The sequence below is a fragment of the Pongo abelii genome, chromosome 8 (genome assembly GCF_028885655.2).
Source record: "Pongo abelii isolate AG06213 chromosome 8, NHGRI_mPonAbe1-v2.0_pri, whole genome shotgun sequence".
NCBI lineage: Eukaryota > Metazoa > Chordata > Mammalia > Primates > Hominidae > Pongo > Pongo abelii.
Window position 1 is genome coordinate 34,892,687 of NC_071993.2, and position 15,126 is coordinate 34,907,812.

Below are 15,126 nucleotides of genomic sequence, written 5' to 3' on the forward strand. Positions count from 1 at the left end.
AGGCACTCCTCACTTCCCAGAGGGGGCGGCCGGGCAGAGGCACTCCTCACTTCCCAGACGGGGCGGCCGGGCAGAGACGCTCCTCACTTCCTCCCAGATGGGGTGGCGGCCAGGCAGAGGCGCTCCTCACTTCCCAGACGGTGTGGCGGCTGGGCAGAGGTGCTCCTCCCTTCCCAGATGGGGCAGCCAGGCAGAGGCGCTCCTCACTTCCCAGACGGTGTGGCGGCCGGGCAGAGGTGCTCCTCCCTTCCCAGATGGGGCAGCCAGGCAGAGGCGCTCCTCACTTCCTCCCAGACGGGGTGGCGGCCAGGCAGAGGCGCTCCTCACTTCCCAGAGGGGGCGGCCGGGCAGAGGTGCTCCTCACTTCCTCCCAGACGGGGTGGCAGCCGGGCAGAGGCACTCCTCACCTCCCAGACGGGGCGGCCGGGCAGAGGTGCTCCTCATCTCCCAGACGGGGCGGCCGGGCAGAGGTGCTCCTCATCTCCCAGACGGGGCAGCCGGGCAGAGGTGCTCCTCACTTCCTCCCAGACGGGGTGACGGCCGGGCAGAGGCACTCCTCACCTCCCAGACGGGGCGGCCGGGCAGAGGCGCTCCTCACCTCCCAGACGGAGTGGTCAGGCAGAGGCGCTCCTCACTTCCCATATGGGGTGGCGGCCGGGCAGAGGCGCTCCTCACTTCCCAGATGGGGCAGCCGGGCAGAGGTGCTCCTCACTTCCTCCCAGACGGGGTGGCAGCCGGGCAGAGGCGCTCCTCACCTCCCAGACGGGGTGGCCGGGCAGAGGCACTCCTCCCTTCCCAGACGGAGTGGCCAGGCAGAGGCGCTCCTCACCTCCCAGAGTGGGCGGCCGGGCAGAGGTGCTCCTCACTTCCTCCCAGACGGGGTGGCGGCCAGGCAGAGGCGCTCCTCACCTCCCAGACGGGGCGGCCGGGCAGAGGCACTCCTCACCTCCCAGAGTGGGCGGCCGGGCAGAGGCGCTCCTCACTTCCCAGAGTGGGCGGCCGGGCAGAGGCGCTCCTCACTTCCCAGAGTGGGCGGCCGGGCAGAGGCGCTCCTCACTTCCCATAGGGGGTGGCAGCCGGGCAGAGGCGCTCCTCACTTCCCAGATGGGGCAGCTGGGCAGAGGTGCTCCTCACTTCCTCCCAGACGGGGTGGCGGCCAGGCAGAGGCGCTCCTCACCTCCCAGACGGGGCGGCCGGGCAGAGGCACTCCTCACCTCCCAGACGCGGCGGCTGGGCAGAGGCGCTCCTCACCTCCCAGAAGGGGCGGCTGGGCAGAGGCGCTCCTCACTTCCCATATGGGGTGGCAGCCGGGCAGAGGCGCTCCTCACTTCCCAGACGGGGTGGCGGCCAGGCAGAGGCGCTCCTCACTTCCCAGATAGGGCAACAGGGCAGAGGCGCTCCTCACTTCCTCCCAGACGGGGCGGCCGGGCAGAGGTGCTCCTCATCTCCCAGACGGGGCAGCCGGGCAGAGGCGCTCCTCACTTCCTCCCAGACGGGGTGGCAGCCGGGCAGAGGCGCTCCTCACATCCCAGATGATGGGCGGCCGGGCAGAGGCGCTCCTCACTTCCCAGATAGGGCGGCCGGGCAGAGGGGCTCCTCACATCCCAGACGATGGGCGGCCAGGCAGAGACGCTCCTCACTTCCTAGACGGGGTGGCAGTGGGGCAGAGGCTGTAATCTTAGCACTTTAAGAGGCCAAGGCAGGAGGCTGGTAGGTGGAGGTTGCAGAGAGCCGAGATCACACCACTGCACTCCAGCCTGAGCACCATTGAGCATTGAGTTAGCGAGACTCCGTCTGCAATCCCAGCACCTCGGGAGGCCGAGGCAGGCAGATCACTCGAGGCCAGGAGCTGGAGACCAGCCCGGTCAACACGGCGAAACCCCGTCTCCACCAAAAATACAAAAACCATTCAGGCGTGGCGGCGCGCGCCTGCAATCCCAGGCACTCGGCAGGCCAAGGCAGGAGAGTCACAGGAGCCCGAGGCAGGGAGGTTGCAGCAAGCCGAGATCCCGGCAGTACAGTCCAGCTTCGGCAACAGAGGGAGACCGAAAAAAGAAGGAGAGGGAGACCGAAAAAAGAGGGGAGAGGGGGAGGGGGAGGGGGAGGGGGAGGGGGAGGGGGAGGGGGAGGGGGAGGGGGAGGGGGAGGGGGAGGGGGAGGGGGAGGGGGAGGGGGAGGGGGAGGGGGAGGGGGAGGGGGAGGGGGAGGGGGAGAGGGAGAGGGAGAGGGAGAGGGAGCCCTTTTTCTTAAAAATATAAATTATGTCTCTCCTGAGTTGGAAGCATCTCACAAATTATCTAATCACCCTTCTGGGGCACAAATGCATAAAAGTATCGTAAGTCTGACAGCTGCTGAGGCTGTGCTTGAGTTAGGATGAGAGGGGCTTTTGAATACAGCAATGTCTAAGATGTGATTCTGAATTACTTACTGTTTGGTGTAACTCGTCCTCATGACTAAAGTCTCCTCCAGAATGTTTTGCTGAGTGCATTTTGGCAGAAATTAGGAGGCTGAGTATCAGTTTGGGGTTAGCACAGTGCAGGGTACAGACTCCAGGTGGGGATGCTGGAGTCCAGAAACAGAGGCTGTTCTGAGCATGTAAGTGCGACTGAAAATTTGCAGACATTTACATGCAAGATTTAGACTCTTGTAGGGCACTATGATTTAAACTGGGGTTTAAAGCAACCACTTCTGGGCCTCAGGAGCTGGGAAGACAGAACCCATCTGACTCCTGGCTTTGATGTCACGTGGGACTTCTGAGCTGTGTGAAAAACTGCTATGTGGTAGTCTACTATTTTTCAGGTTTTCAAAGTGGATGTGGAAGGTGCTGAAAATGATGAGTGCTTTTATCAACGATCAATAATATGTCAACTAATTTTTTTTTTTTTTTACTTCCTCCAAAAGTTACTAACTGACAACACCAGTATTCTGGTGTCCTTTCTCCCAGGAAAACAATTCCAATGGGACATTCATGGCCTTCAAATGCTGTTTGACCTTCTATAAGCAGCATTCACAAGTATGGCAGAAACCAAGTAAAAGCTTTAAAGAAAATGTCACTGTCACTGATAATAATTGTATTCTTTGGATCCTGACATATCTGTGGTTAGATAATAAGCAAGTGAACCTTCTAGGTGATCACAGCAAAGGGGTCTAAATAAACCATATGCCTCCTATGTTAATTTACATTATTCAGTCAATATAGTCAATATCAAACAGACCTACAGATTTTCATAAGACCATAAGGAAAACCTAAAACCCAACAAAAGCAAAACAAAGCAACAAACCAAATACTCTGGCTATAGCATTTCACCTTAAGATCTGGCTTCACATTTGCTGTTTTTAAAAATACTTCTTCCTGGGTTTGCCTGAGAATTGCCTGTTGCATCTGCAAACCTCTATTAAAAACAGCTGGAAGTAGCTAAAATAGAAACTGGGTGCAAAAGGTAGCAACCAATAACACATGGATGCTATGGATGAAGTACTTCCCATACATCTCTAGCCTTGTGAGGGTTCTTACAGTGCCATCCCCAGGACCAATGGTACCAGCATCAAACCTGGACATGGGTGAGAAATGCAAATTATTGGGCTCAACCTCAGACCTACTGAATCAAAATTTGGGGAGAGTCCATCAATGTGTGTTTTAAGAAGCCCTCCAGGAGATTCTGACACACACTAAAGCTTGAGACCCCCTGGTTTTAATGAAACCTGCTATTCATAATGTTCAAAGCCCAGTTCCTAAATAGAGCAACACTTACAAGAAACCACTATAAGAGATGATGGGCTGAGTGTATCATTTATGAAAATAACATGCATATGTCTGATATAAAAAGAAATGATTATTTGTGAACTAAACTCCTCATGGTGCTTGAACATACAAACGAAAGGGCAGTAAAAGATCGTTTAAAATTGTTTCAGTTAAAATTTTAAATAAATATATAGCCATTAAAACACAAATAACATGCAAATCAAAACCACAATGAGATACCATCTCATACCAGTTAGAATGGCAATCATTAAAAAGTCAGGAAACAACAGGTGCTGGACAGGATGTGGAGAAATAGGAACACTTTTACACTGTTGGTGGGACTGTAAACTAGTTCAACCATTGTGGAAGACAGTGTGGCGATTCCTCAAGGATCTAGAACTAGAAATACCATTTGACCCAGCCATCCCATTACTGGGTATATACCCAAAGGATTATAAATCATGCTGCTATAAAGACACATGCACACGTATGTTTATTATGGCACTATTCACAATAGCAAAGACTTGGAACCAACCCAAATGTCCATCAATGATAGACTGGATTAAGAAAATGTGGCACATATACACCACGGAATACTATGCAGCCATAAAAAATGATGAGTTCATGTCCTTTGTAGGGACACGGATGAAGCTGGAAACGAAACCATCATTCTCAGCAAACTATTGCAAGAACAAAAAACCAAACACCGCATGTTCTCACTCATAGGTGGGAATTGAACAATGAGAACACTTGGACACAGGAAGGGGAATATCACACACCAGGGCCTGTCATGGGATGGGGGGAGGGGGGAGAGAAAGCATTAGGAGATATACCTAATGTAGATGACGAGTTAATGGGTGCAGCACACCGACATGGCACATGTATACATATGTACCAAACCTGCATATTGTGCACATGTACCCTAGAACTTAAAGTATAATAAAAAATAAATAAATAAAATAAAATGAAATAAAACACAAATAACAGATAAATAAATACTGAAGCTGAGGGATACCCCAAATATCCTGACATGATCATTACACATTCTATGCATGTAAAAATTACTCACGTGTATCCTATAAACACATAAAATATTATGTATCAGTTAAAAAATACAGTTAACATTGCACTCCTGTGTGCTACACTGATATACATAATTCAGACCTGTGGTCTGTGGCTGTTAATAAGCAATCTGTTATACTACACTCCTCTTCTCATTTACCAATTCTTTCATATTATAAAGTTATGCCGCCTAAAAAAAAAAAGTGATCCATCTAAATCATAAGTGGAACAAATCATGTCATTCCCCATCTATTTAATTGACACACCTAGAGGCTCTCCTAGCAATAAAAGGACATATCACTTAAGTAGAAGAGTCATAATTTTAAGTTTGCTTTTTATTTGAGTTATAAAGTAGAGGTTGGTTCTCAGGTATAAAACCATCTTCAGAACAAAATGAAATATGTTGGAATCATTAGAAAAGCCATCAAAACCTCTGCTGATCCTTCCATTAGGTTTCAATTTGTGTAAACTCAATACTTTTAGACACAACAGCTTTTTAAAGGCCATTAATAAAAGGCAATTCTGGTTTGAGGATTGATGAATGGTCTACTCCCTTGTCAGAAGCTGTATAAAAGCTGATTTGGAAGCAATACCATGATTGCCCCTGGTGCCTACCTGTCTACAGGTGAGGGTTTGGAATTCCGCGGCTTCTTGACTTGGGCATACAAAGCATCCATCATATGCCCTTCTCGTGGGCTCTGAGGTCTAGCGTTGAGAGCCATGGAACCTTCATAAGAAGAAACTCCCCCATACATCAACTCATCATCACAGCCAAATGTCCGATGAAAATCTTGAATTTCAGCATAGTCACGCTCTCGAGCTTGTCGTTCCCTAAATTCTCGAGTTTTGGCTTGAATCCTATGAAATCAGAACAAAGTTGAAATAAGAGAAATCTTTCCTTTTCTAGGAACTGCATATAGAAACATTCATCAAAATATGTTGTAAAATATATTTTATTTCTTGCAGCTATAGAAGATCAGTGGTATAAATGATAGGTCATACACATTCTAGATTGTTAAGTAATGCTATGGATGCTCAAAAAGAATAATTTTAGATGCCCTTTGTTCATGTCAACAAGATTGCAGTCATAATTTAAATCTTTTTTTTTTTTTTTTCTGAGACAGAGTCTCACTCTGTCCCCCAGGCTGGAGGGCAGTGGCATGAGATCTTGGCTCACTGCAACCCCCACCTCCCAGGTTCAAGTGATTCTTGTGCCCTAGCCTGCCAAGTAGCAGGTATTACAGGTGTGCACCAACACGCCTGGCTAATTTTTGTATTTTCAGTAGAGATGGGGTTTCACCATGTTGGCCAGGCTGGTCTCAAACTCCTGACCTCCAGTGATCCTCCTGCCTCAGCCTCCCGAAGTGCTGGGATTACAAGTGTGAGCCACCGTGCCTGGCCATAATTTAAATCTTAAGTTTAAATTTTCACTTATTAACTAGCTTTAAAAACTCACAAGGAACAGATCATTTCTGGCCTCTACTTGGATATTACTCATGAATTTGTTTAAGGCAAGAAATAATTTTTTTAACGTTACATACACTTTATATATGAAAATATTTATATGTAATATATATCTATCTTACTCATTATTAATACACCATAAACATTCAACCTACTATGAACCTTAAACACGAATCCACACCATAACTCTTCATTAGTGACAAAAGAGGATCTCAGCTTAATGACATCGACTCTGTCATTTTATGGGATGCATACAGAAATGGAGAATCCTTAAATTAAGGACTAGAAGGCATGTATCCAATCAAATTCTGAAGTAAAACTTTCCTACATTACAACTAAGAAACAAACCTTAAATGCTCACCTTTACTGAAGTTACATTTAGTTTACTATGATTTTATTAAACTATTTGGTACAACGTCCTCTTCAACTTATAATATATTGATATAATTTATGCCTAAGTCAATCTTAGTTACCTGGAAATAATTTTAAAATCCTCAATAGAATTTTAATGGAAAAAATATCTCCTTTATATACTTACAAATTTAAATATACACTTAAATGCAGTACAATCTTACTTCTATAAAGCAACACTTTAGACTGAATTTAATCTTTTATTGCAGTTATTCTTTTCATGTTTGAAGTAGACCTCTGATAGCAAAAACAATACATAAACATATATTCAAAAGAATCCAGAAAAGATACCAAAATCAGATAAAGACAGCAGCAAAGAAAAGGAAGAAAGAAAAGAAAGCTATATAGGCCAATATTCCTCATGAATAAGAAAGCAAAAACCCTTAATGAAATATTAGTAAATGAAATTCAGCAATATATAAAAGAAATTATACACCATGACCAAATGGTGTTTACTGCAGAAATTCCAGCCTGGTTCAATATTCAGAAATCAATTACTACAATCCATCATATTAACAGATCAAAGAAGAAAAGTTACATGATTGTATCAATTGATGCAGAAGAAGCATTTGATAAAATTCAACACCCATCATGTCAGAAAACTAGAAATAAAGTGAAACTTCCTAAACTTAAGAGCATCTACCAAAAACCGACAGGTTCCATCATGTAAATGGAGAAAGACTGAATGCTTTCCCTATGATAAAGTAAGGATGTGTGCTCCTACCACTATAATTCCACATAGTGTTGGAAGTTCTAGGCAATGCAATAAGCCTAGAAAAGGAAATAAAAGTACACAGATTGAAAAGGAAGAAATAAAACGCTTCTTACTTGCAAATGACATGATGATCTGCAAAGAAAATTCCAAAGAATCTACAAAAATCTCCCAGAACTAAAAAGCAAGTTCAACAAGGTCAGAGGATACAAGATCAACATGTAAAAATCCATTGTATTTTCCATATGCTGGCAATGAACACATAGTCACTGAAATTAAAAATGCAATGCTATTTATAATCCCTAACAAAACAAAACACACAGATACACATCTATAAGCCAAACTTTAGTTTATGTAGATCTGTGTAAGATAGATACGTTGAAAACTACACAATGCTGCAGCAAAAACAATTCAATGTAATAAAATAGTTTTTTCAACCAATGGTGCAGGAGCCATGAGATATCCATAGGTAAAAAGAAAAGGAAAAATACATTTCATACCTTACTAAAAAATTAACTCAAAATGGGTCACAGGTTTAAATGTAAATGTAAAAGTATAAAACTTAAGAAAAAATGTAAGGGATTCTTTAGGAACTAGTGCGTGGAGAAGGGTTTTTAGGACTAATACCAAAACCATTATCCATAAAACTTTAAAAGTATATACATTGAACATCATCAAAATAAAAAACTTTTCCTCTGTGAAAAGCTCTAATTAGAAGATGAAAAAATAAGTACAGCCTAGAAAAAAATATTTGCAAGGCACGTATCTGACAAAGGACTTACATCCAGGAAATATTTTTTATAACACTCAGTCAGCCTTCTCGGCTCATACCTGTAATCCCAGCACTTTAGGAGGCTGATGGGGGCGTGCTGCTTGAGCCCAGGAGTTCTAGACCAGCCTAGGCAACACAGTAAAACCCTGTCTCTACAAAAAATGCAAAAATTAGCTAGGCATGGTGGCACACACCTGTAATCCCAGCTACTCAGCTGAGGTGAGAGGATTGCCTGGGCCCTGGAGGCCAAGACGGCAGTGAACCATGACTGTGCCACTGCACTCCAGCCTGTGTGACAGAGCAAGATCCCGACTCAAACAAACAAACAATCAAACAAACAAATAAAAACAAGCAAACAAACCCCTGAAACCTCAACAATGAGAAAACAATCCAATTAGAAAATGGCAAAAGACATGAAAAGATGTTTCACTGAAGAGGACATATGGATGACAAGCATGTGAAAAGACGTTCTCCACCACCAGTTAATAGGGAAATGCAAATAAGACCATGATGAGCTATTACTACACACCTGACTGGTTAAAATAAAAAACGGTGACAATACCAAATGCAGCCATGAATGTAGGGAAACCGGGCTTCTCATACATTGCAGTTGGAAATTTAAAATGGTACTGTCACCCTGGAAAACAGCCTGGTAGTATCTTTAAAAATTAAACATATACTTATCACACTGTCCAGCAATTATGCCTCCCGGTACGTATCCCAAAGCTGTGAAAACTTATGCCCAAGCAAAAACCTGTATGCAATTGTTCATTGCCAAATATTACCTTATTTGTAATATTTAAATATTGGGAACACCCAAAATAGCTCACAATGGGTGAATAGTTAAAAACAAAAAAACAAAAAAACTGGGGTGTGTCCATATCACAGAACATTACTTAGCTGTACAAATGAACAAACTAGTGATACATACAGCAACTTGAATCTGTCTTAAGGGCATTATGCAATGTGAAAAAAACCCCAGCCAATCTCACAGGTCATATATGATTTCACTTATATAGCATTCTCAAAATGACAAAAGTATGGAGTCGGTGAACAGGTTAGTGATGGCTAGGGGTTAGCTACAGAGGAAGACCTCTGTGATGAAATAGTTCTGTTTCTTTACTGTAGGAGTGGCTACACTAATGTGCACAGGTGATGACACAGAACTACACACACCCTATACCAATGCGAATTTCCTGGTTTTGATGCTGTACTACAGTTATCTGACTTAACCACTGGGGGAAACTGGATGAAGGATACATAGGACCCCTTTGTATTATACTCATAACTTCCTATGAATCTAAAATTATTACAAACTTAAAAGTTTTTTTAAAGACAGAAAATTGTCACATAGCATTACAAGCAAACTTTGCATTTTCCTTGTTTCTTTCTTGTATCTAGTGTATCACCATCACCCGACTCTTGTTTTCCAATTTTGAATACAGGGGATCAAATCTGTCTGACTTTTCTTCTCTCCCAGCTATAAAAAGTACATAAATTCACCTAGCTCAGTGTTTCTCAACAGGACCCAATGACATTTGAGAAGGGGCTATGTGTCATCATGTAGGACTTTTACCAGAACTGGTCACAGCCACATGTAATCCAGCAGTGTCCCCATGGGGGCAACAAAAACTGCTTCTCATGTTCCCCAAAACTCCCTAGGAGAACCTTATTTCCTGAGGTGACAACCAATGACTTTCTTAACTCATAAGTGAATATTAGGAAGTTAGAAATTTTTATCAGGACTGTTCTAGATTCTAGTAACTCTAAGACTACAGGTTCCACAGACAGAATACCCACAAGAGAAACAGCAACTCAAATTCTAATGTCAAATTTAGCTAAAATTCTACTAGACATTTTTTTAATTTTTACTCCATTTATCCATTTAAGAGCAATTATGACAGTTAAGGATGCTATTATAAAAGCTGGTTACCACTAAATACTAGCTATCCATAATGGAAAGTTGATAGAAGTTAGGAGATAATTTTATTCTTTGCACCATAATGTCTTTTTGACTCTCGATTTGACCAGAAATCACTAGCAGAAAGAGGAAAATGAGTTCTTTCTTACATTCAATGGGATATTAATTTGAAACTCAATTATGATCACTTATCTGACAACCCACTATACTATGATACTTGGTCACCATTCGTCAATCACTTAATCATAGGTTAATATCCAGGGTGACTAGGCATTCACATAAGTCTTGAAGTTTGGCAAACTGAAGGAGTTTGAAGGAACACAACAGACCTAAGTATAATTATATAAATATAAAGCTGAAATTTCTGAATTTGGAGAACCTCCAAAAATCAAAGAGAATGACTCAGACTGATTTATTAATGACTAAACTCTATGATACCTGAAGCTCAATTTACTAAAAGTGAAAAATCCAGCTTACCTATGTCAGAAAATGCATCCCTCTTAAGAAAGAAAGCTATCAGAAAGAGAATAGGAACACACTCTTTTCAAGGGAGGCATAAACCTAAATAATCTCCCCAAACTTCTTGCACATCAGTTTCATTATATTACTGATAGGTTCTGGATTTGAATGTTCTTTTGTTCCAAATGACACAGAAAATAATATTAATTAGCGGTCAGTTTCTAACAAGTCAATCTCTCAAAAGAAGTGCTCAGCAGCATGAAGTACTATTTATAAAGCCCAGATCTTAACTGCCTTCTTTTACCCAAATTTGTACATTATGACTAATCGCCACTAGTCATTGAGCCTAATAAACGTTAAAGCCCCATCTGTAGTACCTTCCAGAAGCACTGATTTTTTTCAAGGCTCCAATAATGAAGGAATTCTATTTGTATTGCTTATCTTGTCATCACCAATAATGTTGTCCCCAAAATTCTAAAACTAGCATCACTGCTTTCCAATGTGGCAGCTTACACTGGTGATGAAAACCTTAGAATAAAACTATAGCATACGTGTGGTCCACCAGGTAGAACTACTGCCGCAAAAGGCTAACGGATCTGGTCAGTAGCCTGAACTAATGCGCATTCTCAAGTTCATTCTAGAAATTAATGCTAACGAGGCTTGCTGTACAAATAGCACTTTAGAGTAGACTTTTGAAACTAGGCATGCACTGTGATTTTCATAAATTTTAGTGGCAATTCACAAGCAAAATTAACAAAAGACACAAATGAATTTATTATATTCTTTGATATTTGAATGTCTTGTTTACAAAGTGAGAAAATGAACTTTCTAACACAACCGAAAGGTTATATTTGCATGTTATGTATTTCCACTCTGTGAAAATATATATTTCAGTAAGAAAATATTTGGCTCAGGAAGAAAACATGTTTGGTGTCCTCATAAAAATAACATGACTTCTTAAAGAAACTTTGAAAAGACAGTGAGTTATCTTGCAGTTGAGCCCTTAATGGATCCAGATGGCCAGGGCTATAAAAGCATACCCCCTTTACTCTTTTATTGTGACCCTGAGGTCACAAATTATTTCCAAGATGTAAGAGTCACTCGTTTTTCTGAACAGTCAGATTGTTGTTCAGCATTCTCTATCCCATTTATCTCGGGCCAAACCTCAACAATGACAGAAGTAACTGATTAGTCCAAAACCCAGCAAAAGACATAAATGTCTATTGCCTTAAACATTTCAGTAAGCCCTTCCTGGTTCTAAAAAGAACTATTCTGAAGTTCAGATTATCACAGGCAGTTGTACCACCTGACATTGATGGACAACATTTATACTGTTTCCTATCCTTGAAAATTGAAAAAACAAATTCAAACAATTAAAACCTTTTATCAAGTCATTTTTAACTTAATAAAGAACTTATCATTTCAACTTGTTATGTTCAAGCATAAATACATCTTTCCTTTTTGTAAAAAAAAATAAAGTGTTCCATTATGATAATGAAATTGCCTTGAACCTGCATAGAAAATAATACACAAAATAATGTAATATACTAAATAAAGTAATAAGGTTAATTTCTTTCCTGCTGTCACTAAATTCATGCTAACAGTCTCTCTTCAGCTTGACATCAATTAATGATTTTAATTCCAGGCTCTTGTCACAGTGTTCACCACCCTTTTCTCTAATTAAAATGGATGATGCTCGATGAAGATAACACACACAAGACTTCTGTTTTTGTAACATTTCTATTCATTAGTATTTTTGCTTTTACAATAAATGGCTTTTTGCAGTAATTGCAGTAGAATAAGATGAAAGGAACCTTTTATGAACATAAAGTCTAGTCTTTATATATCCAGAAAAGGTACCAGGTATGGGAATAACCACCGAAGTGACCAAACTCCTTAGGATGGAAAACCAGTGGTGTCCTTAAACCTCTCAGTTACATACCAAATACCTCCATTCCCAAAGCTATGATGCTGCAACACATCTCTTTTTTCATGGTGTATTTTTTTAAAGACTACAAGAAATAGAAACTGTCTTTTAATGATTTTTAATAAAAAAAAAGTTGTTATGTCTACAGAAGATAGAATATACTAATATTAGTTTAACAGAAAAAATGTTTTTAATAAATTTCAGATTTCTATGTATCAGATAGTTGTTGACTATCTTCAAAACAATGTTCAGGATCTTGAAATCAACTCTTTTGGGAAATATTTTACCCCCAACTTACTGCACTGCCATCCAGAAGCCTCATTCTGGGAACAACAGTTCGTGGATCTTTTCCCAACAGTATTTCTTCTCTCAAAAAGTCAGTATTATAGAAATTGATCAAATAAAACGCAAATTCACGGCGAAATGAAATTTAAGCTACAAAACAACTGGAAAGAATCGTCTGTTGCAAAAGCAGTTTTAGTCCACTGATGGAAGGCTTTATTTGGCCCTCAGAGTACTTCAGCAGATGGCAGACTTCAAAAATACTGCAGCTCAACTCATCCATCCTTTGGGTGATCCTCCCCCTGCCAGGTGAATCTAACAACTGCCCCCTAACAGTAGATAAGCTGCCAGTTTGGTGCCTATGCTGAATTCCCAAAAGAGAGATACTATTCCACTAAATTTCTTACCCTGGTAACAGTTCCAATTTTAAGTGGGATTTTAGTATCTTTGTCATATTAGGGTAAAAGTTGATTGAGAAGAAAGGACTTCCATATTCTAAATGAGCCCTGAAAAAAATTTTCTTGAGTGAAAACAACTGTTTTAAAGGTACACTTCCAATTCCAGGGAAGAATGCAAGTTGCTGAAATACATAGTGGTCTCTTAGGATAGGTGGGAGGGAAAGTTAACTTGCATCCCTCAATGCTAAAATGAGATGAAACCGGTTTTAAAATACAAAATGGTTAAAAGTTGAAAAAGAGATAAAAGAAAATATTAACAGGGAGACTGCTAACCACTAATACAATCACAACTTGTAAAGAATCCAGGCAGTTAAAAGACTGCCCACCTTCCATAAGCCTTTGTGCCTAGGGGGAGAGAGACTGAAAGTGAGGGTACAATTTTTCTAGTTTGCTAAATTATACATATTCTTGGGAATAAGATCTAGCTCCCAAACTGCCATCTCTATGAAGCAGTCACTACTAACTCCAGCCCCACTGATCGTTCCTCTTCCCAATGCTCTGTAATCATCTATTTTAACAATTGATTATATTGTCTTTTCCCCCTGCCCAGAGACAGGGGTCTTACTCTGTTGCCCCAGCTGGAGTGCAGTAGTATAATCATAGCTCACTTCAGCCTTGAACTCCTGGGCTCAAGACATCCTCCCACACCAGCCTCCTGAGTATCTGGGACTACAGGTGCATACCACCATGCCCTGCCCTGCTAATTAAAAAAAATTTTTTTAGGGACAGAGTCTTGCTATGTTGCCCAGGCTGGTATCGAACTCCTGGCCTCGTGTGATCCTACCACCTCAGCCTTCTGAGCAGCCTTACATCAATTTTTTAATGTTAACATGCTTAAATCTTTTTCTCTTAACAAAGGTAAGGGATCCCTGAGAGGGAAAAAAACATTTTAAAATAGTAATTTTAAAAAGACTTATAATATCTGATATGGTTTGGCTGTGTCCCCACCCAAATCTCATTGTGAATTGTAGTTCCCATAACCCCCACGTGTCATGGGAGGAACCAGGTGGAGATAATTGAATCATGGGGGTGGTTTCCCCCTCCTGTTCTCGTGATAGTGACTTAGATCTCACAAAATCTGATGGTTTTATAAGGGGCTTCCCCCTTTGCTGGGCTCTCATTCTTCTCTTTCCTCCCGCCACGCGAAGAAGGACGTGTTTGCTTCCCATTCTGCCATGATTGTAAGTTTCCTGAGGCCTCCCTAGCCCTGTGGAACTGAGTCAATTAGACCTCTTTACTTTATAAATTACCCAGTCTCGAGTATGTCCTTATAGCAGCATGAGAACAGACTAATATACTGTCTGATACACTTAATATATTGTGAAACAACAAAAACAGTTGTCTTATACTGACTAATAAAACACTAGAATAATATTTCCCTAACCAACAGACACAAACACATCTCAACAGATACTCACTCAAGTCATGTTCAGGCTTTCATGGGTATTAAAGCACCTACAATTATTGCCAATGCAGAGAGATGCTCTTAAGCCAAATATATCTAGGACAGCTCTCATCAGAAAGCAAACTGCATTTTCCTACTTCATTTGCAGTATCTGTCAATAAAATCAGTTTCAGATATATAGTATGCCTAAGGCTTAATTTTCCTCAAGTATTCATCTATATTTTTCCTTTTTTTTTTTTTTTTTTTTTTTTTTTAGAGACAGGCTCTCACTCTGTCACAAAAGCTGGAGTGCAGTGGCGCAGCTCACTGCAGCCTTGAACTCCTGGGCTGAAGTGATGCTCTTGCCAAAGTGTTAGGATTACAGGTGTGAGCCAACACACCCAATCAAGTATTTATCGAAGTAGTTAAGTCCTACAAAGCAGGTTAACAGATTCTTAAAAATTCTCATTTACCTATGCAATAAAAAATTTAAAAAAAACTTGAAACTTAGCCTATTGATTAGAATTGACTT

At 41.4% G+C, this 15,126-nt stretch overlaps 1 protein-coding gene across 31 annotated transcripts in view; it reads right to left on the reverse strand.

The window, feature by feature from the left end:
* PARD3 (par-3 family cell polarity regulator) overlaps positions 1-15,126 on the reverse strand; it is a 713,016-nt gene that overhangs the window by 160,491 nt on the left and 537,399 nt on the right. For all 31 annotated transcript variants that reach the window (XM_024253533.3, XM_063727279.1, XM_024253534.3 and 28 more), the window contains one exon: positions 5,420-5,662. In XM_024253533.3, coding sequence (XP_024109301.2) covers positions 5,420-5,662 — 243 coding nt within the window. The remainder of the gene's footprint in view (positions 1-5,419; positions 5,663-15,126) is intronic.